Source organism: Mauremys mutica, chromosome 1, assembly GCF_020497125.1.
Source record: "Mauremys mutica isolate MM-2020 ecotype Southern chromosome 1, ASM2049712v1, whole genome shotgun sequence".
Taxonomy (NCBI): Eukaryota; Metazoa; Chordata; order Testudines; family Geoemydidae; genus Mauremys; species Mauremys mutica.
The window spans coordinates 265,799,325-265,823,246 of NC_059072.1; the positions used below are offsets into that span (position 1 = coordinate 265,799,325).

The following is a 23,922-nucleotide window of genomic DNA, read 5'->3' on the forward strand; positions in this document are numbered from 1 at the left end:
CTCTAATACTGTTTTCTTAAATGCTTTTAAACATTAATTTCTTTCGGCAATATTCAAGCTGGATGGATTTAAGTGTTAGATCTCATACTGCAAAAGTACATCACCCTCTGCCCTATAGGATAACTGCCACCAGGAGCCAACTCTTAAATACCATTGTATTTATTTAAAATTTTTTAACTGGTATATAAGAAATATTTGAGTTCATTGGCGTTTAATAGAAAATGGCATAAATTTTTCAGAGTTCATCTTCTATTTGCGTTTTGTAATGTGATTATATACTTTTGATTTCCTTGGTAGTATTTACTGCTTGAAGGCAGTGAATGAATTCTTTGTGTCATCTTCACTGCAGAGGATGTCAGGGAGATTCCCACACCTGAGCCATTCTTTTAGACTTCCTTGAGGGTGTCGTCAAACATGTGGACAAGGGTGATCTAATGCATATAATATACTTGGACTTACAGAAAGCCTTGGAGAAAGTCCCTCACCAAAGGCTCTTCAGCAAAGAAAAGAGACATGGGATAAAAGGGAAGGTCCTCTGATGGATCAGTAACTGTTTAAAAGATGGGAAACAAAGGGTAGGAATAAATGATCAGTTTTTACAGTGGAAAGAGATGGATAATGGGGTCCCCTGAGGATCTGTACTGGGACCAATGTTGTTCAACATAGCCCATTTTTCCAAATCATTGATAACAGGAAGATGGCAAAGTTTTCAGATGATACAATATTAATCAGGATAGTTAAGTCCAGAACTGACTGTAAAGAATTACAAAAGGATCTTCCAAAACTGGGTGACTGGACAAGAAAATAGCAGATGAAATTCAGTGTTGATAAGTGCAAAATGATGCACCTTGAGAAATATAATCCCAACTATACCAACAAAATGATGGGATCTAAATTTGCTTTTACTACTCAAGAAAGATCTTGGAGTCATTGTAGATAGTTCTCTGAAAACACCTCAATGTGCAGTGGCAGTCAAAAAAACCAAACAAACCTAGCAATGTTAGGAACCATTAGGAAAGGGATAGATGATAAGACAGAAAATATCATAATGGCACAATGTAAATCCATGGTATTCCCACAGTTTGAATACTGCATGCAGTTCTGGTTGCCTGTTGAGGGGATTAGTGTCTGAGCCCAGCTGCTCTACCCGGTGATGAGTCTGTGGGGCTGGTGGTAGGGGAACCCAGACCCACCCTGCTCTACTGGGTTCCGACCCAGGGTCTTGTGATTGGCAGTTAAATATGCAGCCTGAGGTGGACGCCTGCCAAACCTGCTCCCTGGGTTATTTCCTACCACAGCCTCTGCTCCTCCAAAGTTACTGCAGACTCTGCTTATGGACTCACCAAGTATGGGGATTCTCCTCAGGGCCGGCTCCAGACCGCAGCGCGCCAAGCGCATGCTTGGGGCAGCATGCCGCGGGGGGCACTCTGCCTGTCGCCGGGAGGGCGGCAGGCGGCTCCTGTGGACCTCCCGCAGGCGCATGGCTGCAGGAGGTCCACCAGAGCCGCGGGACCGGCAACCGCCAGAGCGCCCCCTGCAGCGTGCCGCCGTGCTTGGGGTGGCGAAATTGCTAGAGCCGCCCCTGATTCTCCTTAGTAGATATCCGGAAGCTCTTCCCCATCAGTTGCAGCCTACTGTTCCCGGTCTCAATGGTGCCTTTGGCATCTGTCTGCCAAAGTGGGGTCAGCTCCAGGCAAACTGGAGCTCCTGCAGCCTCTCTGCAGGAGCTAACAGCATAGGACTGCTCCCTTGCTCTGTCTGTGATGACTGGCCTGGGCCGCTGCCTTTTGAGCTTTGTGCGCATATCCAGCAGGTGTGGCTTGGTGGGGGCCTTTTGAGCCCAGAGTTTCCTGTTTAACCCTTGGTTTCCCAGTGTGGGGCTTATAGATCATATCACATCACCTGTTATCTAAAACAATATATTAGAACTGGAAAAAATACATAGGCAACAGAAACGATTAAAGGTATGGAACAGCTTCCATATGAGGAGAGATTAAAAGACTTAGTCATTTTGTTTCTAAGCTTAACAGTCCAAGGGTGGTGGTGTTATAATGGAGGTCAATAAAATCATGAATGGTGTGGAGGTCAAAAAGAAAGTGATGTTTACCCCTTCACATAACACATGAACCAGGGGTCACTCAATAAAATTAATAGGCAGCAGGCCTAAAACAAACATAAGGAATACTTCATCATACAACACAGTCAACCTGTGGAACTCATTGCCAAGGGATTTTGTGAAGCTGAAAGTATAACTGGCTTAAAAAAAATTAGATAAATTAATGGACAATATGACCATCAATGGCTTTTATCCAAGATGGTTATACCTATCTCATAGAACTGGAAGGGACCCTGAAAGGTCATTGAGTCCAGCCCCCTACCTTCACTAAATGGCCCCCTCAAGGATTGAACTCATAACTTTAAGTTTAGCAGGCCAGTGCTCAAACCACTGAGCTATCCCTCTCCCAACTGCATGCTCTGGGTGTCTCTAAGCCTCTGACTACCAGAAGCTGGGATTGGATGCCAGGGAATGGATCACTTGATAATTGCCATGTTTTGTTAATTCCCTCTGAAGCATCTGACATAGGCTACTATCATAAAACAGGATACTGGGCTAGGTAGACCATTAGTCTGACCCAGTGTGACCATTGCTATGTGAGCCCAGTAGTGCCATGTGAATGTAAAATACATATATTTCCCCCCCCATCCCCAAAATAGAAAGTGTTTTAGGTAGTTTTATAAAAGCAGCAAAGAGTCCTGTGGCACCTACCAATACGTCTGTTAGTCTATAAGGTGCCACAGGACTCTTTGCTGCTTTTACAGATCCAGACTAACACGGCTACCCCTCTGATACTTAGGTAGTTTTGTAAACCATTCTTTTTTTTTTTTTTGGCAAAGGCCAAATTTTGGCTGTAATAGTTGTTGCCTCAGTCCATCTGTACCATTAACACAGTAGATTTAACCTCTCTTAGAAATTATTCAAAGTATGTCTGATAATCTTCTATTCTTCCGGAACTGTGGTACTGATCCAAAGCCCATAGAAGTAAATGGGACAGTTTCAATGGGCTTTCTGTTTGGCTTATAATTATTCTCAGTTTCTTTTAAAACCAAAACAAACAAATCCAGTAAAACCACAAACAGAAAAAGAAATGCAGTCCATGTTCAGGGAAGCAAATGATATTGTCCATTAAACAATTACAGTAACAATCAATTCCTATCCACACTTTAGTTACTTAATGTTAATAGATAAAAAATCAAATATTGCTTTTCATTATAGGTTTTAAGACAGTTCTCTGTGCCATATTATTCCTCTACAGAGTCTTTGCTCTGTTTTTGGTAAGAGGTACTTGTGGTTGGTTGGATTCCACTTCAGAATTCAAATCAAGATTTGAGACCAGAGGTCAGATTGAAATGCCGTGTGGAGATACATGCTTCTTTTTTGTTCTCCAAAATCTAAGCTTTCATTTAACCCAACCCCCCCCCCCCAAACACTGTCTCATTGTTATGGTTACTGAGAGATCCTCAAAAAAAAATTTGTGTAAATGTGTATCTGCATTTGCAGAACCCCACAAAATGACTGAGGCATTAAGTGCCTCATTCATCTTAATGGGTTCTAAGTCAGATTCCCAGAGACAGTACTTTCAATATCAACATTATTAGCAGTTTCACTGCTTCAGCACATTTTAGGTATATTGGTATAAAGGTGCTTTATTGTTCAGGGAATTTTATCTTTTGTGCTTCAACTCATTTTGTCAATATAATTTAGAGTGACGGGGACTGGATTTCACTACGTCTTACTTGTCTTTTATTTGATTGAAGTTCTCAGACTATTTTTTGTCATCAACAGACAACATTATTGAAACGTCAGGGTCGATATATATGCTCTACTGTTCCTGAAAATGCAGAAAAGGAAGCTCAAAGCTTGTTTGTAACTGAGGTAACATTATTTGTGTGTGTGTGTGTGTGTGGTGTGCACGTCTAACTAAATAGTTTAGTTGTCTACTTGCTTCCGTAGATTAAATTTCAATAGGGCTGAAAAAATTTACCACTTATTGGCATCTAGTTGTTAAAAAAGACAGGAGGAGTCCACAGATGGGTTTAAAGGCAGAAACACAGTGATCCCTCTCTTAGCTGCTGGAAATGAGGGGTGATGTCCTAGCATCTTACATGGGAACAATCTTTCATATCAGGTATGGCTAATAGGAGTTTGAAACTTCTTACTCTGTTTCCTCTCTTGGCTCTTTTGGGTTGTTGAAGGCTTTTACCTTCCTCCCTTCTGTGTCACCACTGTGTAGCTCCTCACAGTTTTCCCATCCACAGCAAAGTGAAAATTGCAGGATTCTGGTCAGTGTTGCTGCTTCAGAATAACATTGGGACGGGAACTATGGAGCTGACCAGAGTCTGGTTAATTTCACTTTGTTGCTGATGACTTTCACTTGTTGACCAGAAGGAACTTTACTTGCCACTGGTGAGACCAGTTTTCAAGTATTTATATCACAGAAAAATTGGCGGTAATTGTACTGTTTTAGGAACAAGTTCAGGGCACAGACAAGCCCTCACAAACCTTTGTGTTTTGTCCCCAAGGTCTGAATATTTTGGGTCTGTGTCAGCTATTTATAACTTCTGTGCTTTACAAATGAGACTTATGTATGGAGTATGTCACTGTAGAGTATATTTGACAGTGGGGGCTGGTGTGCATGAGTTAAATCATAAATTTTAATGAAATATCTAATTTATACACACTTTAAAAATTATTGCCTAGTAAATGTTGACTTTGTACTTTACAAAGTATGTATACCAATGCGTTGGAAATATGATGGAGTGTATTTGTGTGTGTGTTCATATGATGTCTAAAAATGTCAAGTATTGTATAATATTGTCTCTTGCAAGATACTTGAATGTTTTTTATGCTACTTCTGCTAAAGCCAAGATAAATTTGTCTGTTAGTTACAGCAACATGGGTGGAGTAAAATGATACTTCCTGTGATCTAGTCCAGAACAGAATGACATAATTGCTTTTCAACAGCTGCAAGCATGCAGTTTAGATTCAAAACATTCTTATAGTTGGGCTAAAAATATAAAATTGAATACTTACAGTCATAACTTTAGATTTTAGTTCTTCCAGGATAGAAAGTACTAAGTTGATCCTGCTATTTTGATAGTACATCTATATTTTTAGGATAAATATACTCCAGACATTTTATCATATTGTTTCCACATACATTTAGCTTCTTTGCTTCTCAGGAACTAGGAGGTGATGTTTTTATTTCAGATGACTAGTCTATCATTTTCTGAATTTATAAATTCCTTATGCTTTTAGCATTTGTTTCCAACAACTAGTTCATTTGACATAAACACACTTGTTCAGCTTCTGAATCTGAACATTCACCATGCTGGTAAGGTGTTTAACAAAAGAAACAAAATGTGACATTCACAGAATAAACATTTATAATGCATTTGAACTTGCAATGCTTTCCAGGTAACTATAATAGTTCACAAACAACTGTAATGTAAGAGAGCCGTTACATGTATTTAGGGAGTGCTTTCAGCTAAACTTACTTAATTTGATGTATTGTGACATTTGTTTCCATTGAAATAGTGCATCAAAACCTACAACTCAGACTGGCATGTTGTTAATTATAAATATGAAGACTACTCAGGAGAGTTTCGACAGCTTCCAAAGTGAGTAAATTATCTGATACTGTTAGATTTTGAAGATGCAGAAGAACTTTATATATATTTTTTATGACGTATTGGGTCATAAAAAAGTCATTTCATGTAATATAGAACCTCAGATCTAGCCTACCAGTGTTAATACTCTGTACTGTACCCTGAGGTTTTCAGGATAGAATTCATATTGGTTAATTTTTCTTAGCCTTTTGAAGATATAAAAGCTGTTGAATTGATATCTGAAAAACTATCATAATAAAGCTGCCTTGGTAATTGTGGGATAACCAGAAGAAGAACTTGGATTATTGATCATGTAAAAATAAAACTGATAATTAAAATATGGTAAGAGTTGTTTTATGTTGCTATGCCAATATACAGTCTTTTCAGCATTGATGGCAGCTTCAACAACTTTCCACAAGTTTGGCACAGAACCTTTACATAAACACACACACACACGATTTTAACAGAGAGAATGAATGCAATTATTTTATATTTATAGAGCAGTGTAAGAATACACAGCACTTAAAAAAACAGACAAAAGATGTTTGAAGTCTGCATGGAAAGGAGTATTAATGAAAGACAGGCATTGCTTTTCTGACACTAGGATTTGTCTTTTTCCATCTTTGTGGTGGGCACTCATATTTTATAGGATGTAAGTTTAAAGTAAAGAGATCAATTTCTCTTCATGAAATTGCCTGTGGAGAGCCTCACAGATGTTGCATGCCTCACAGGTCCTGAACCATTTAAAAGGAGGTAACTGATGAGGCCATGTGCCTATGTCAACTACTGGACCTAAATTCTGCAGCAAGTATCTCCTTTTCTGAAGTCGTCCGGTGCTGAATTATTAGAGAAACATGTCACTTCAAATAGATGAAAATGAAGGTTTTTTTATTGAATTAACTATGAAAATGAATAATACAACTTGTACAATATTTCTTTTGTTATATACTTTTTTTTGTTGACCCAGTATTTTCAATATGCCACAGAATTTTTTTGTATTGACAACACCACAACTAAGCTGTATAAGTTGTCAGAGGGAAGCTTTTGGCAAATGGAAAGATATAGGAGGTGATTCATGGTTTTTGTCGCCCGAGGGTTACTATTGGCATTGGTGAAAGGATCTTCCTTCCTTTCATGTTTTGGGCACAGGTGGATGTGGCTTAAACGTTTTATTTTTATATTTTGTGTGGCTTGAATTGCTAGTTCTTCTACCTCTGCAACCCTTGACATCAACCAACTGCCACCTTTTCCCTTTCCCAATTTTGTCCCACTATCTATTGCTGCAGATGAAAACAGTGCAAAAGCATGTGAGCCGAATATTCCCTCTAAAATTATCAGTGAAATTGCTGAATATTTTTACAGTTAAAATTTTGCTCTTAGACCTCAGAGTTAACATGTTGAGGTGAATAAAGGGATTCAGTTCCCTAGAAGATGCTTTTCAATTTGTTGGCAAGAAGGGTCTACTAGGTTTTTCTCTAAGTACTAAATTGGCTCAAATTTTGAATGTTTTCTTTGAAAATGCAAGGGTTACCTTTTAAAAAAAAAAATTTTAAGGAGAAAAGAACTTCAATTCAAAATTGAGCTAGAAATTCTGTGTCCTTTTTTAATGTAGGAAATAATTTAAAAATTAATGCCTCTGGACAGATGATGATGTATCTGAATTATCCTTCTCCTCCCCAGCTCTAGGTCCCTTTTGTACTGCAAATTCACTTTATTCATCATGGGTTTTTTTTCTACTTGTATGGCTTCAACCACTACTTCATGTACCTAGGTAGCTTTTCTGTTGCCTTTTTTAGTTCTCTTCCCATAACTTTTCCTTCTAGCATTGTCATTTTTCAGATGTTGCCAAATACTTGATCTCAAATTAATCAAATGTGATCAGTATAATCACCTTCACAATATTTGATAAATCATTGGTCTTTTTAATCTCTAATGTTTATATTGATTGATAATTTCAGTTTGAAAGCCTCCAACCTTTTAAATCTGTGTTCAGGACTTTTATTTTTACTGTAACAAACTGAATTGTCAAATGACAGATAATTTATTCAGTCTTTTTAATTAAGTGCTTCTGTATGAAAATTGTTGAATGTTTCTTGCCTGGTTTCCCTTGGGGATTCCCAAAAAGCCAACTCAACCTGATAGCTTATGGTGCAATGGCTAAAACATTATATTATTATTTTTTAATTAAATAAATGAAGAATGAGAATGAATTTAATCTTGGCAGCAAAGGGTGGCTGTAGCTGCTTGGCCTGGCCATCATTCTGTTCTCCGGATTGGCAGATCCCCAGGTCAAATCTTCTGCCGCTGGAGAAACCATGCAACCCACCGAACCTTGGACATGTGGTTTGCACCAAACTGTGGAATTGGGAATTGGTCCTGCTTTGAGCAGGGGGTTGGACTAGATGACCCCCTGAGGTCCCTTCCAACCCTGATATTCTGTGATTCTGTGACCCTCAGAGAGTGTTCGAGCTGTCACTGAGACAGACTTAGGCAGTCTCCAGCAGTCTTAGGCCACGTCTATACTTACCCGCCGGGTCGACGCGGCGAGTTCGACTTCTCGGAGTTCGAACTATCGCGTCTGATCTAGACGCGATAGTTCGAACTCCGGAAGCGCCGCGGTCGACTCCGGTACTCCACCGCGGCAGGAGGAGTTGCCGGAGTCGACCTTGGAGCCGCGGAGTTCGCTTCCGCGGCGTCTGGACGGTAAGTCATTCGAACTAGGGTAGTTCAAATTCAGCTACGTTATTCACGTAGCTGAATTCGCGTACCCTAGTTCGAACCAGGGGCTGTGTGTAGACCAGGGCTTAGTCCCAGTTACACATGGAATCTCACTATTCTGGAAAATATGTTCCAGTTTGGGGGTAACTGCACCTTTGACCCCCCTCCATTGTCTGCTGTAGGAATGCTGTTCAGGTTTCAAGCCTTTAGCCTTCACCTCTCTCTGGGCAAGGACCTGTGTCCTTTCTCTCCAGACTGGAGTTTTTGGCTGCAGTTCCTCCCGCACAGTTCACTGTGATGCGCCCACAAGCCAGTCTGCTTAAATCCCTAAGTCTGTTTAAACTCAGTCGTTATAACTGAAGTTCATTCTTTGTCTCTTGCCTCTCCTCTGGGATTGCTTTAAACCAGTATATGCAAACCACCCTGGGGACTGGTACTTCCCTAGCGCTGTTCACAATCTTGGGAACTGCAGTAATTACCCCCCAGTGATTTTAGTTCCTGGAGGAGCTGTGGTAACCCTCCCCTTATTGAGTCGTATACAGTCCCTAGCCCACAATGGTACATAAAACATTCATAAACTTAATACAGTATGGTCCCTAAAAGCACTGCATGCATATCTGTCACAATATGCTCCTCCCCACCTGCAGTCTTGACCCCAACAACTGAATAAATATACTCTACCCCCACCCACCAAAGACTGACTGCCCCCAACGTTGCAACACAACATAGTGGAACTTGTGGAAACTCAAATGTGGTTCTTGCTTGACCCAAATTAAAAACTCAATGACTAATCAGTATAACATATGTTCAGAAATTAAATGCAAATACAGTATCTCAAAGTTAAGGACTGACTGTTTGTCCTAAATCCTGTTCCCAGCACAGAGGGGAATAGAAGGGAAAATTATGGTGCAGCAGGAGAAGAGCACTTACTCATTCTAAGGCAGCTCTCCTCTGGCCAATAAGAAGTCTGTGCAGAGGGCAGAAGATGCAACTGTAGAAAATGGCTAGGTGAATTCTATTCCACCAAGGACCACGTATTACTGCCTATTAATAGTGTGATTTATATTTTCCTTTCAGAATAATTGTAAAAGATTAGATACTGAATGAACATGTAAGTGATCACAAAATATCTGAGTATTAAGAATTTTTCTTTCTTCTTTAGTAAAGGGACCAAATCAGAGAAACTTCCAGTTCATGTATATGAAGTTGATGAAGAAGCAGATAAAGATGAGGTGAGCAGATAATAATCTATTTCTTTCAATTCTGTAAGATTATTTCATTAGAAATAGTCTCTCTTAAATGTTTATATCGAGTAAAAACAGATTTAATTGAATAGTATCAGAGGGGTAGCCGAGTTAGTCTGGCAAAGAATCCTGTGGCATCTTATAGACTAACAGACGTTTTGCAGCATGAGCTTTCGTGGGTGAATACCCACTTCTTCAGATGCAAGTTGAATAGTCACTTTAGACATTAAAAAGGTTTGGAAGTGGGAAATCTATAAGTGCACTGGATGCTGGTTTTTAACTAGTCTTGTGTTCCCAATGTCTGTCATACGTATGGAGGAGAAATTCTGATAGCAGAGAGAATGGGTTTATGTTGGAGGTGAGGGGATTATAACTGGTGAGGGCTGGTTTACACACAAACTTGCACCAAAATAACTAAACTGTTCTTAATTCATATTTGCATTCATGCAATTGTGTGTCTGAACACTCATTTTGGAATAAATGTTCCATTTCAGTTTAACTTACAACTGAAGCAAAGTGGGAATAGAAAAGTTTTATTCCAAAATAAGAATGTCCACACACACACGCACACGCACGCACACGCACACACACTTGCACCAGAGTAACAAAACAAAACAAAGATTAAAAATATTTAGTTATTTTGGTGTAAGTCTGTATGTAGACCAGCTCTGAGAATGTCAGAGAAAGCAGGAACTAATCAAAAGTGGCTGAAACCTTTTTACTTATTTTTCTTCCAATCCTCTGCTTCCTGAGAACAGTGATTTCAGTACTGCCAACTGGTTTAAAGGTTTCAAACTTCAAAATATGTTTTTCAACAAACAAACTCTTTCTGTTGACTGTTTGCACTACATAGTTTTTACCGTGGTATATTTTAGAACAAGGGATTGAATGTTGAGGCTGATGCCTTCTTATCTCACAAATATTTCAAATCCCTTATAGTACTGCGAAAGCCTTCAAGTAAGCTAACTCAATTTTGTATTTCTTATATAAGTAATGCTGATAGTAATGCTCACTACTTACATAGTGTTTTTTAATCTCCAAAATACTCATAGTCACTAATTATGTGTGTAAAATATAACCAGTCTTTGATTGACTCAGTGGTGCAATAATCCAAGCATAATGGTTCAGTAGATAGGACACTGGATGAGAAGATTTGAAGTCCATTCCTGCTTCAGCACTGATATGTTTCATGACCTAGGCCAAGTCACGTCACTTAACTGTGCTCAAGTTTCCCCATCTGTAAAATGGGAATATTTTTTAGAATTCTTTGAGATGAGATAAGACCTAAATATTATTATTTCTGAAGTCTAGCATTTCTGATATCACAGCTCATCACCACAAAAGCTGTTTAGATACCATTAAATGAATCAGGTGGCGAAGGAGCCTAGTGTGAATAAGAAAAAATAAACTTTGCTGCAGTTGTTACAGTATTTCCTACTAAAGTTAAACAGGTGAAGGAAAAATACCAGAACTCAAATACTGGAGTATAATAAAATTTGGAATGGCAGTCACTATAAAAGATGTCTATTTATACATAAATGCCTCTACAAACAATAGTAATAGGAAAAGAAATCCAGAAAAAATGACTTCAGTGGCACTTAAAAAAAGTGCCAAATGATACACAACTTCGTGGATAAAACTGACCAAATAGAGCAAGAGGTTTTTCTTCTTTTGGACTGTCAGGCTTTTTTGTGGGTAAAAAAAAAGTTGCTTTGTATCTAAAAATCATTTTACAGGGCATGTATAAAACAAAATTATTAAGTTTGCAGATAATGGAAAAATTGAACGAAGAGCAAATAAGTATCAGTGTCATCAAATTTGAAAAAAAAAATTCACATGTTGTTGTAATAAAAGGATTTGGATAATTCAAGCAATTGGGCCAACATATGGCAAATGCTGTTTGATGTAGGTGAATTTTAAAATCAGCCTGAGAGTGAGGAATGAAGTTAGTGTGTAGGTGATTGTTGGAACAGTAATCTGTTCAGGAGTAGGCTTTGGATCTTATTGTGGAAAAATCATTGAAAACAAAAACCTAGCATGCAACAACAATACAAATGGGGAAATGAGCCTATAATCTGTAGGAAACAGGAAGCGAATTTTCAATGCAAAAGCATTGTGCTGTTGGCCAGGGACTTTGCCTTCCTTTGAATTAACAGATGGAGCAGTGTAAAAGTTCATTGGCTTTTCTCCTCTGGAGACTTGAGTTCAAACTTTCAAATGATGGACTAGGTGAACGCAATAATTCCGTTTCTACCAGAAAGATATTCACAGTTCAGCAGAATTGGCAAACTCAGCTCAACAGAGGCCTGGAACTAGAAAAACAAAGTTGTTTTAGGTCAGAATTTAGGCCTGGTCTACACTGAAAAGTTAGGTCAACTCACCTAAGTTGCTCATGGGTGTGAAAAATCCACACCCCTGAGTGCTGCAGTTAAACTGACCTAGCCCCTGGTGTAGACAGTGGTAGGTTGATGGAAGAATTCTGAATCTCAGGGAGATGGATTACCTCTGCTGATTGGAGAATCCCTCCCGTTGGCATATGTAGTGCCTACACTGAAGTGCTACAGTGATGCAGCTACACTGCTGTATCATTTCAAATGTAGACAAGCCCTTAGATACCCCTTCTCTTTTAATTTGTGCCAGAGAAAAGAGGGAGCTTGTAGTTGGAAACAGTGTTCCCCAGATGACTTACTGAGGTATTTATAACATACTAGTGCTGAGATACCCAAGTACTTTTCAAAGCAGTGGACAGGGAATTACCAGATTTTGAGTCGGGCTACTGAATGTTAACATTTGATGGTAAATCTCCTACGACCCAACAGGCTAGTGGTGACTGGGACTAGGGGCCTGACCAGGAGCAAGCAGGCTCCTCAGTGAGACAAGGAAAGAATTGAGGCCTACCCACAGAGAACAGTAGTCCTTTGTGGGACTGTTGGACTACCACCACCATAAAACCATGCTGACTGGCATTTATAGACTCATAGACTTTAAGGTCAGAAGGGACCATTATGATCATCTAGTCTGACCTCCTGCACAAAGCAGGCCACAGAATCTTACCCATCCACTTCTATAACAAACCCCTAACCTATGTCTGAGTTATAGAAGTCTTCAAATTGTGGTTTGAAGACCTCAAGCTGCAGAGAATTCTCCAGCAAGTGACCCATGCTGCAGAGGAAGGCGAAAAACCTCCAGGGCCTCTGCCAATCTGCCCTGGAGGAAAATTCCTTCCCGACCCCAAATATGGCGATCAGTTAAACCCTGAGCATGTGGGCAAGACTCACCTGCCAGCACCCAGGAAAGAATTCTCTGCAGTAACTCAGATCCCATCCCATCTAACATCCCATCACAGATCACTGGGCATACTTACGTGCTGATTATCAAAGATCAGTTGCCAAAATTAGGCTATCCCATCATACCATCCCTTCCATAAACTTATCAAGCTTAGTCTTAAAGCCAGATATGTCTTTTGCCCCCACTACTCCCCTTGGAAGGCTGTTCCAGAACTTCACTCCTCTAATGGTTAGAAACCTTCGTCTAATAAAGATTTAAGATTTAATTGTGCAGCCCTCTGTGCACATTTTTGTGGCTCCTGGCACACATGTATAGGCTGCTGCTAGCCCGAATAAATATGCACATTAATGAAGCTTTTAAAAGAATAATTATTATTCTGTTTTTGTCCCTGGTACTAAACCATGTTAATTTGAAACGGTCCCCTGTAGATATACAAACTTCCATCCCATGTTGTAAGCGTCCGGTGTTGGGGCTCGACCCTCTCAGGTGCGGCTGGGAGCCAGGCCGCCTCGCTACACGTGTCTGCTATCGGCGGTGTAGTCTGAGAGGGCAAAGAACAGTCGGGGGGGCTCAGGCCCTCAGTCGGGCTGAGCCGGAAATCAGTCTCTTTAGCCGGGGCCCTAGCTCCGGGCAGGGCGCCAATGGTAAGGTAGGGCTTAGGCCCGCAGGCCGGGGCCGAGCGAACAAACAATCTAATTAGCCCGGGCCTTAACTCAGGGCGGGCGACAGCCCTACAGTTTCAGGCTCAGACCCTCAGGTAGGGGCTGAGCAAATAATCAGTTCAATATCTAACCCCCGGCCCTCAGTCAGGGCGGGGCAGCAAACTACTTTCAAGCAGAGTTCCAGTTCTCAGGCAGGGGCTGAGCAAACAGTCAATACTTTACCACCCCGCCTTGATTTAGGGCTCAGGCCAGACACTACAGTTCAGGGTTCAGACCCTTAGGCAGGAGCTGAGCAAACAGTCAATACAGAAGCCCAGGCCCTTGGGCAGGGCGGGGCAGCAAGCAATTCAGGGCTCAGACCCTTAGGCAGGGGCTGAGCAGACTCACAGTTCAGTACATAAGCCCAGGCCCTTGGGCAGGGCGGGGCAGCAAACAGTTCAGGGCTCAGGCCCTTAGGCAGGGGCTGAGCAGACACTGAGGTAAGTCCAGGCTCCTACGCCTGAGCGTTGGGGTGAGGGGGAGACTGCCACCCGTGAGTGAGGGTGGCAGGGGGGACGCAGGCCCACCCACTCCACTGCGTCCCAGCCCGGGTCCCTAACAGCGGCAGTCAGTCTGCTGCTGTGTCAGTGGGGATCCTGGCCGCAACACACTGACATTGGCTCGGGGTCTGCTGCAGCCAGACTAGGGTCGGCTACCCCCGGGCCACTTCCAATCTCCCCCTCCATTGGTACCTGTGTATCCCCAGCGTCTTCCGCAGTGTCCCACACCATGGGCTCCTCAGGGTACGGAGCGCTGGGTAAGCCAGGCTGCTCCTCAGGATACTGGGCGAGGGGAAGCTCAGGCAGCTCCTCTGGGTACCGGGTGCAGGGAAGCTCAGGCAGCTCCTCAAGATACCGGGCGCGGGGAAGGCCCTGCCAGTCCTCCTCAGGGTAGCGAGCACGGGGCAGGCTCGGCCCAGCGGGAGCTCGGGCACCAGTGTCTGGCTTCTCCGGCGGCCAGCGGTCAACTGAGCGCTGGCGCTGGGCTTTTATACTTCCTGTCCCGCCCCTTGACTTCCGGGGGGCGGGAACAGGCGGTGGTGGCTCCGCCCACTTCGGCATCCATTCTGGCTCGACCGTCTCGGGTGCGGCTGGGAGCCAGGCCGCCTCGCTACACATGCCCACTTGATAGCTGGCTTACTTCTTGATATCCAAATATGTTACAAAGAGTATTTTCCTCCTCTCTATGCCATTCTAGAGGGCTGAAACTACTCCTTCTAGTCCCCATTCATTCATTCTTTTGTCCTACCAGAATGGGTTATCTCAACTTAATAAGTGATGCAACCCTTTAAGATCATTCAAGCTTCAGCTAGCAGTGACTTTATTTAACAGTGCTTCTTGTTTGGTGCTTGTTACATTTGTGCTCCTTAGAATGTTCTGTTTTAAAATTAATTTTTGGGTGCAATTCAAGGTTTTGGTTTTAAACCCAAAAGCCCTTGATAGCTTGGGTTCTGTTTATCTGAGGTACCTCATCTCTTGTGTTACACTGGGAAAACTGATGTCATCTGCGACACTCAAGTTTGCAGTCCCTAAAGCTTTGTATATCTGAAGAATTTTCCAGGCATTCTCACATGCATCTTGGTGAGGGAGGGATAGCTCAGTGGTTTGAGCATTGGCCTACTAAACCCAGGGTTGTGAGTTCAATCCTTGAGGGGGCCACTTAAGGATCTGGGGCAAAAATCAGTGCTTGGTCCTGCTAGTGAAGGCAGGGGGCTGGACTTGATGACCTTTCGAGGTCCCTTCCAGTTCTAGGAGATAGGTGTATATCTCCAATTCCCTCTTCCCCTCCCCCCCCAGTTTGTGCTACGTGAAAACAAATCAGGCCCATGCTCCTTCTGGTATTCATTTAAGTCCTGGGTCATAATCTTCCAAGCAATTAATGGGTCAAGCCCTATTTACATTTACAACGTATTTTCATCCATGAATCCTTGAATCCTATGCTCCTGTCTCCTGGACTTTCAATATTCATTGTTCCAAAGTGTGTGAAAGCTGGGGACAAATCATTTATGGTGGAGGGGATCCACCTGTGGCATGAATTTCCAGAGGAAATAAATGAATCTGTGGTGTGACCATCTTTAGGAAATGCTGCAAAACCTTCCTCTTTGACAAAACCTTTCCACCATAACAAGAATAACATTCCACAACACTGACATACACTCCCTCCTCCCAAAACAACAACAAATTAGACCTGAAACTAAAATTAAAAAAAAAACCCAACCCTACCCAAGCAAAGTTTCTATACCCTGCAAATAGAAAACAATCAGGATTCATGAAATGCACTAAGGACTTAACTATTGCTAATGGATTTTATGTGAAAGGTGCTTAGATACAATGGTAATGGGCAACAGTATAAAATCCTAAAATGGAGTTTTGAAGATTGTTGTGATAATTGGGCTACAGATTTACCCTAATTGTAAGTTCAATTGTAAAAAGTATATGAAAGTTCATAAAGTGTTACGATAACCTATAACAACAACTGTTGATGGAAAGCAGTTTCAGTTTGTGCAATTTTGTTTTAGGATGCAGCATCTCTAGGATCTCAGAAGGGTGGGATAACTAAACAAGGATGGCTGTACAAAGGCAATATGAATAGTGCAATCAGTGTAACTATGAGGGTAAGTTTACTAACGTCCTGTGCCACACTAAAAGATGACTGTTTATAGATATTTACTATTTCAGTATGATTCTTCTCTGAAAAGTAGATGTGTATACTTTGCTTTTGTTAAAAAGAACATAGGGTGAAGAAGGGGAAGCTTCTGCTTACCTTATAGTAGCAAAATATAAAATTAAGCAGAGAAGACTCCTGAAGACATGCACTCTTAAAGTAGGTCTCCTAAGAAAGTAGGTGTCATTTTTACAGTCACTTTCAGAACTCCATGATGCACTTTCTATAGTAACTTCAGAATATAACCTTAAAATCCATTGTCATTCATATTATTATTTATATAATGTGTGTTTTATATGTGCTTAAAGTTGCATTTTTCAAGAACATAATGTATGTTTTATACGTGTTTAGTTTTTAAGTGCTGGGGCTGATTTAAAAATGTCTTTAAACTTACAACCAATATCATGATACCATTCATAAATTGCTCCCTCCCATCCCTATTTTTTCAGTATAATGAAACTTTCCCCTGTTGGAAAATTAAATGGATGTAATTTTATTGTAATATTTATATAGGTTAAACAGAAAAAAAATTCTGTCTTTAAGCTATGTGTACTTAATGGTACTGATGGTATATTACATAATTAAAGCAAGTACAATAACTCCTCACTTAACATCCTCTCAGTTAACGTTGTTTCATTTATGGACGCTGACCTATTAGAGAACATACTCCTTTAAAGTCCTGCAATGTTCCCTTATAACAGGGGTCAGCAGCCTTCGGCACACGGCCCATCAGGGTAATTTGCTGGCAGGCTGCGAGACGTTTTGTTAACTGTCACCAGGCACGGCCCTCTGGCCCCTGGTTTCCCGCAGCTCCCATTGGCCGGGAAAGGTGAACTGTGGCCAGTGGGAGCTGTGGGGGGCTGTGCAGACGGACAGTCAATGTAAACAAAACGTCTTGTGGTCCGCCAGGGGATTACCCTGATGGGCCACATGCAAAGGTTGCCAATCCCTGCCTTACAACATTGTTTGGCTCCCCCCGCGCTGCCCACCAGGTGTTGCAGCAGGGGAGTGGAGTGGGCACGCGAGGGTTTACCCCATTTCATCCACGTGGCGCTCCTGCGTGGAGTGAGATGGGGTGTGGGGGCTTGCCCCATTCCACCCACCCAGGGCTTCTGCATTGGGGCGCAGGGACTTGCCCTGTTCCGCCCGCCCGGGGCTCCTTCTGGGGAGCGGGCAGGAACCCTGCTCCCCAGTTGGATTGCCAGGTGGGTGGAATGGCCAAGCCCCCGTGCCCTCATCCCGCCCCCCCGCAGGAGCCTTGGGTGGGCGGAGTGGGGCAAGCCCTCACGCCCCCACCCTGCTACGCCCCTGCCTCAACCGAGCTTCACAATCATCATTGGTGAGTACAATATTGTTTGTTTAAAATTATTTAAAACCTATACCGTATATGTATTCATAATGTCTTTCGTCTGGCGAAAAAAATTTCCCTGGAACCTAGCGCCCTCCCGACCCCCCTTACATTAATTCTTATAGGGAGATTGAATTTACTTAACATTGTTTTGCTTAAAGTTGTATTTTTCACGAACATAACTAGGACGTTAAGTGAGGCGTATGGTATGGATTTTAAGTGTATGAATTTTGAAATATGAAATTAATAGTACTGCTGTTAACATGTTGGTTTTTTTTTAACTAGTCATTTAAGAGAAGATTTTTCCACTTACTCCAACTTGGTGATGGATCATATAATCTCAATTTCTACAAAGATGAGAAAATATCTAAAGAGCCAAAAGGATCAATATTTTTGGATTCTTGTATGGGGGTGGTTCAGGTAAATATAACTGCACAGTCTGTTTTTTACATATTGTGTGTGTAGATGATGAATTTTAGACCAGAATTTTTCAAAAATCTACGCAATTATCCTGGGATATAATTATTAAACACAATGCATACATTTTAAATAGTCACAGAAACAGACAGGTGCACTACATGTTAGGAAGAAAAGTAGTTAGATTTTGTAGGTTGTGTTTTAAATTTTCAAAGTGGTTGTTTCTGAAAATGGACAAAGTCACTGATTTATGCGATGTGTTTATAAGAAACACATGGAGGCAAGCTGCAAGACAAATACATGAAGAAAGCATGGAAAATTAATGAAAGCATAACATTAAGTTCTATTACATTTGTGTAGTTACATGGGCTGTAAAATGTTTTGCATAGCTTCTTGTGTGGGATTTTAGTTGTGGGAGTTGTATCATATTCACAGCCACCCTTCCAGATGCTTTCACTTGACCTTTTTACTTTTTAAAAATAGATGTTTGAAGGAAAAGATATAACTCTTTGGCCAAAAAGTTTTGCTAGTAGCAAGTGCCAGAGGATTGTTTTCATGGAGTTGTCTTATATGTTTACAGTACAGCATGTATCTGTTTTGTTAGGCAGAGCAGACCTGGAGACAACTGGGTTTTTAAGCTCTTAGCATTAATTACTAAATCTGGACATAGTAACCTTAGTGGAAAGAATACATCTATAAATTATTTTGTATATGTATTTCCTTTCTTCCTTGCATAAACTTGTGTAGAGGCTTAAAAAGTTCCACCCAAAATTATTTTCCAAATAGCACAAAAAATATTTGAATAAATTGATAATTTAAACTTGTCTGTAAAAGCCTTGTAGTTGTAACACAATTACTTATGCATCAAGTCGATCAGATATAGTGATTTACCAATATTATCTTGGCTTAGAAAGTTAGTCCTGGGTAAACCTACTGAAACTGTAGATTGGTTCAAATTTAAATAGAACATGGCAGATAGACATCTGGTCACGATGCCCTCTTAGCAATGTACCTCTTATTCACTCTTTCCCTGCCTTTCCGTAACTCTTTGTCACCCGTGACTAAGATGATGATAAATTCTAGCTCATTGTGCCAGTGCTGGGCCTGAAGCCCTAAACAACAAGTCCCTTTCACTGATTCTCATTATGGTACTGTGAAATAGATGACAGGGTGCAGTCTAGAATATTCCATAATTCATAGCATGGTGGAGCACTAAGATTCAGTAGGAAGCAGTTGGCAGTGGAGGAGGCACATGAGCCCACTAGGAACAGATGGGCTTGAATTTTTCACCATGAATGTATATTGTGCAGAGGGAAGTGTCAAAGAGCACACACAATATAGGGAAGGAAAGGTTGCCCACCAAGTGACATGTTTCTCCTCCCTTTCAACCAAACTCTTTCGTTCCTCACTCTTTGGCCCCAGTGACTTAAACTGAAATCTGAGTGCATTGTCCTGCCCCCCAGTTAGTGTGTGTAAAAAATCTCAGCATCCTAATCTTTAGATTCCAAAGGACAGAAATAGTTCATAAATATGAGAGCAGAGTTTTTTTCTTGCTTTAGTCAAGATTATTAGTATTTACCATTATAAAGTTTTTGACCATTAGAAACTAACATAAAATCAAACTAAGATGAAATTTGATCTGCAGCAAATTCCTCTTCCCTCCTGAACTTTTCCAACAAAGGTCCTCACTGTGTTTTTTGTGAATGACTGAGGAGCCTCTACTTTTGCCCATTCTACAGTATCTTCCCTTGAAATCCTATCTCAGGGTCTCATCTCTGTACTTCAGGAGCCTTGGATAGGAGTTCCTTGTGGAGTGCTTAAGCACTTTTGTTCAAAGGGTTACTCTCATATTCTTGCTGCCTTTATTCCCCCATTTCCCTGTTGCACCTAAGGTTGTAAGCCTGTAGACTCTTTTTTTTAAAAGTTATACTAGCATAAGGGGGAAAAAAACTTTTATAGACACTAAAAATCATAAACTCAGTAAAGACACTGGATATTATGGCCCATTAGAACCATCTGCAACCCATTAGCCCACTGTTAATCTATGATTGCAGAGGTGTTAACAGCCCACTTCACTTTGAGTGGTTTCTTGCAACATGTTAACCCTGTATACTTAAGTGTGTTCCACCTTGTATTGAGCTGTGACACTAAATACTTTTCCTGGACCTGAAGAAGAGCACTGTGTAAGCTTGAAAGCTTGTCTCTTTCACCAACAGAAGTTGGTCCAATAAGATACTACCTCATCCACCTTGTCTCACAAACAAAATACTTAGTTAAGGTTGCTCTTAGCAATAAACTAAATCATAAATTAGGAAATACAAAGTTAAGGACTAAAAGGATGCAAAGATGAGCACTCTGAAGTTCGGAAATGCCTGAATGAACATTGCCCATGCAACCTTAATTTCCCACCTTGTGTGTATGCATTCTGATATAGTTTTTAATTATACACAGAAGTGACTATCTATATGAAAATTTTGGTGTAAGTGGTTTGTCCAGCATCACGTAAGAACTCAATAGCTGGAGCAGGTATAGAATCCAAGTCTCCAGAGCAGCATTTAACTGCCTTAATCATGAGGCTGTCCTTTCTCTTTCTGCAGTCTCCTGCCTCATTCACTTCCACCTTCTGCAAAAGAGGCAGGGATCCTACAAACAACATACTCCTTCACTCCAAATCTCTGAATGATCCTCAGAGTAGATCCATCCTGTACGCTGAATGAACTAGGGGTCTTGTGTGTATTTTAAAAAAAAAAAATAAAAAAAATCTTTAAATACATTATCATAATGCATACTTAAAAGAGGGCTTGTCATAGGTCTCACCCCCACTTAGAGCTGTTGGGTTCCAATATGGGGACCTGCATGAATTAATCTCTAAACTAAAAATCCTAGTTTAGATCTTGTAAAAGCTGCCACCACCCAATCAGGTACATGGATTGGGACACAATCCTTCCCCCAAAATCCTAGGGGATCCCAAGAGCCCCAAATCCATGGAGTTCTTACACCAAGGAGAAATAAACCATTCCCCCTGCTTCCTCCCCCCTCCCTTTTCCTTGGAGAGATACCGGGATTTAACTACAGAGGGATACCTCCCTCCTCCTCTTTCCCTGAGAATCCACCCAAGGAAAGACCAACCAAGTCCTTAATAGAAAAGAATTTATTAAAGAATAAAAAAGAAAGTCACTGTCTCTGTAACCAAGATGGAACAATATACAGGTCTAAACTTATCAATCTCTGGAGAGAATCCCCCCTCCTTTCTTTTTCAGTAAAAGCAATAACAGTACAGAATTAAAGAAATTCCTTCAGCAACACACAATTGCAAATGTAGAAATCAAATTATAAGACTAATCCTCCTTTCTAATTAATACTCACTATTGAATAGTAGAAACTACTCCAGGAGAACTTGGAGACATGACTGGCCTCTCTTAGATCCAAAAAGAGAACTCTCTAACAAAGAACACAGACAAAGGCTTCCCTCCACAGAGATTTGAAATTATCTTGTCTCTGATTGGTCCTCTGGTCAGGTGGTCATCAGGTACTGCATGTTAACCCTTTACAGGTAAAAGAGACCTTAACCCTTAACTATCTGTTTATGACAGGGCTGAATTAAAGTTGCATGGGCAACATTCATTCTGGCATTTCTTAACAAGTGTTTCTTGTAACCTTTTAATTATTTCCTGATTTTATGGTTTAGTTTATTAATAAAAGCAAACTTAATTAATGTTAAACAAAATTTGTGAATGTTCTTAGTTTTTAAATTGAAAATATTTTATATATGTACTGTTTAAATAAGGCACTTGCAAATGTTTTGTCTTCAATGTATGTTTTATTGTCATTGTCTGTGATGTTCCTTATTTTACCACTGTCATGTTGACCAATGTTTTGAAAGTAAACTATATTCATGAACAAAACTTCAGTTTCACTGAAACTTCTAAATAATAATTCTTTTAAATTATGTAACGAGTGAATAGACACACTTCTGTAATTTCCTGGTTTTTTTAATGTAAATATTAAAAAAGCTATAGCCCCAGTTTGTAAGAAGCATATAAACAATATATATGAAAAGGAGGTGTAATTTTCTTATTTTCATGTAACCCTTTTTGAGGAAAGTAGCAAACAATTACCCTTTTAAAAGAAATCACGTAACTTACTACAGTTCAAACTAAAGGAGTTCAGTGCGAGGTTCTGAAAACACAGTATGCTTTCATGACAGTTCTCCTGTGACCTTTCTTTGTAATAATGTTAGTGTAGTCTGATGTAAATCAGTTATCACAGTCAGCTGTTGCTATGACAACCCTGGCCCTAGTGATACTTCCCAGAATGCCAGTGAACTGGAGTGAGAGTCTCAGTACTGCTGCTCAGGAAGTGGCAGAGGACAGTAATTGTGCATTGTGTGTGTGCGGGGGAAGGGAGAGGCAAAAATCAGGGTTTTCTGGTGTTCCAGTTTCCCCAAATTTCCTGAAAACAACATTCAGACAAAATACACACTGGAGACGATGCCATACATAATTATTAATGGCTGAAATTTGGAAATTCCTCATGGCATGTTTACAAAAAAGGTTTCTGTAAAAAGGTGAAACAGAGGTACAGAAACTGTAAAATAGAAAATTCTGACACAACTTTAACTATTGTCTTGCTACTGGGAGACTAAAACATACATTCACCAGTTTAAGATTTGCACTTTTGACTCATGCAAGTTTATAATCAATTAAATTTCACAAGACATTCATCCATACTAATTTGTCTTGGCACTTTGGATTTAAAGGCCACTAACTAACTAAACTAACAGTAAAATATCAAAAACATGAAATCTCTCATCAATACCCACTTTTGCTGAGAAGCCAGGAAGAAATCAACCAATAGCTCAGTTAAAAAGCAGTTTTGGGAGCTGGAGGAAAAAAAACCTTTCATATTATTTTGGACCATGAGGTTGTGCAGACAGTGACCCTGTGTAGATGTATGGTTTTATTACTATTAATCTTGTCCTGCCTCCCCTGTTGCCTACAATAATTTGCTGTATGCACTTGATGCATTTTAGTATTTGTTTTGCAGTATTATCTAGAGGCCCAGTTGGGGAACATGTCCTCAGTTCGATAGGAACCGTATGCTCATATGCTGAAAAGACAGTTCATAACTCAAAGAACTTATCTGCAACAAATCCTGCAAAGACGCCTTTGCATGTTTAACTTAATGCACTATGAGTAGTCCCATTGAAATTAATAGGAGTACTCAGGCATGTGCTTAACTTTACACACAGAGTCTTTGTAGCATAGGGGCACAGAGTACTTGTTTCAAATCAGATATTCTTTGTAGCAGGGACTGGATCCTTCTGTGTGTTTGTACAGTGCTTTCCACAATGGACCCCCAATCCTGAGTATGGCCTTTGGGGTGCAACCAAAACACAAATTTTAAAAATGAGTTGTACACCCAAACTTAAAATAATCAAAACCAGGTTTGCTTTATTTATGAAGTTTGTAAGGAGCACATTCCAACTGCTTTAACCTTATCAGCTCTTGTATTAGTGAGAAAAATCTTGGTGAGCCCATGCTGCAATGTTTTTCAATTAACTGTATAAAAACGTTGAGAATAGAGATGAAATATTCCTTTAGTACATACATAATATTGATAGGTGACATGCAGCAAATGGACTATTGGTCCATATAATATGCAGTTCAACCACTTAAATAAACATACAAATAATCTAATCCAAATGAGTCAATTGTTTTTAGTCTCTTAGGTTAATGCCCAGCAAACTAAAGCCCAGGTCATTCCCTCTGATTAAAAAACACTGAGAGGTTTCTGAAATCTTTACAAAGATCCCCTCAGAGTTCCTCCCAAATTATTTCATTGTATGTCTCTTCCCCTCCCTTACCAGTGCTTG

General features: G+C 40.5%; 1 protein-coding gene across 1 annotated transcript in view; it reads left to right on the forward strand.

Moving 5' to 3' along the window:
• DOCK9 (dedicator of cytokinesis 9) overlaps window positions 1-23,922 on the forward strand; it is a 309,382-nt gene that overhangs the window by 110,533 nt on the left and 174,927 nt on the right. The window contains exons 3-7 of the mRNA XM_045009174.1: window positions 3,845-3,934; window positions 5,597-5,679; window positions 9,548-9,617; window positions 16,137-16,232; window positions 17,916-18,050. Of these exons, the coding sequence (XP_044865109.1) occupies window positions 3,845-3,934; window positions 5,597-5,679; window positions 9,548-9,617; window positions 16,137-16,232; window positions 17,916-18,050 (474 nt within the window). The remainder of the gene's footprint in view (window positions 1-3,844; window positions 3,935-5,596; window positions 5,680-9,547; window positions 9,618-16,136; window positions 16,233-17,915; window positions 18,051-23,922) is intronic.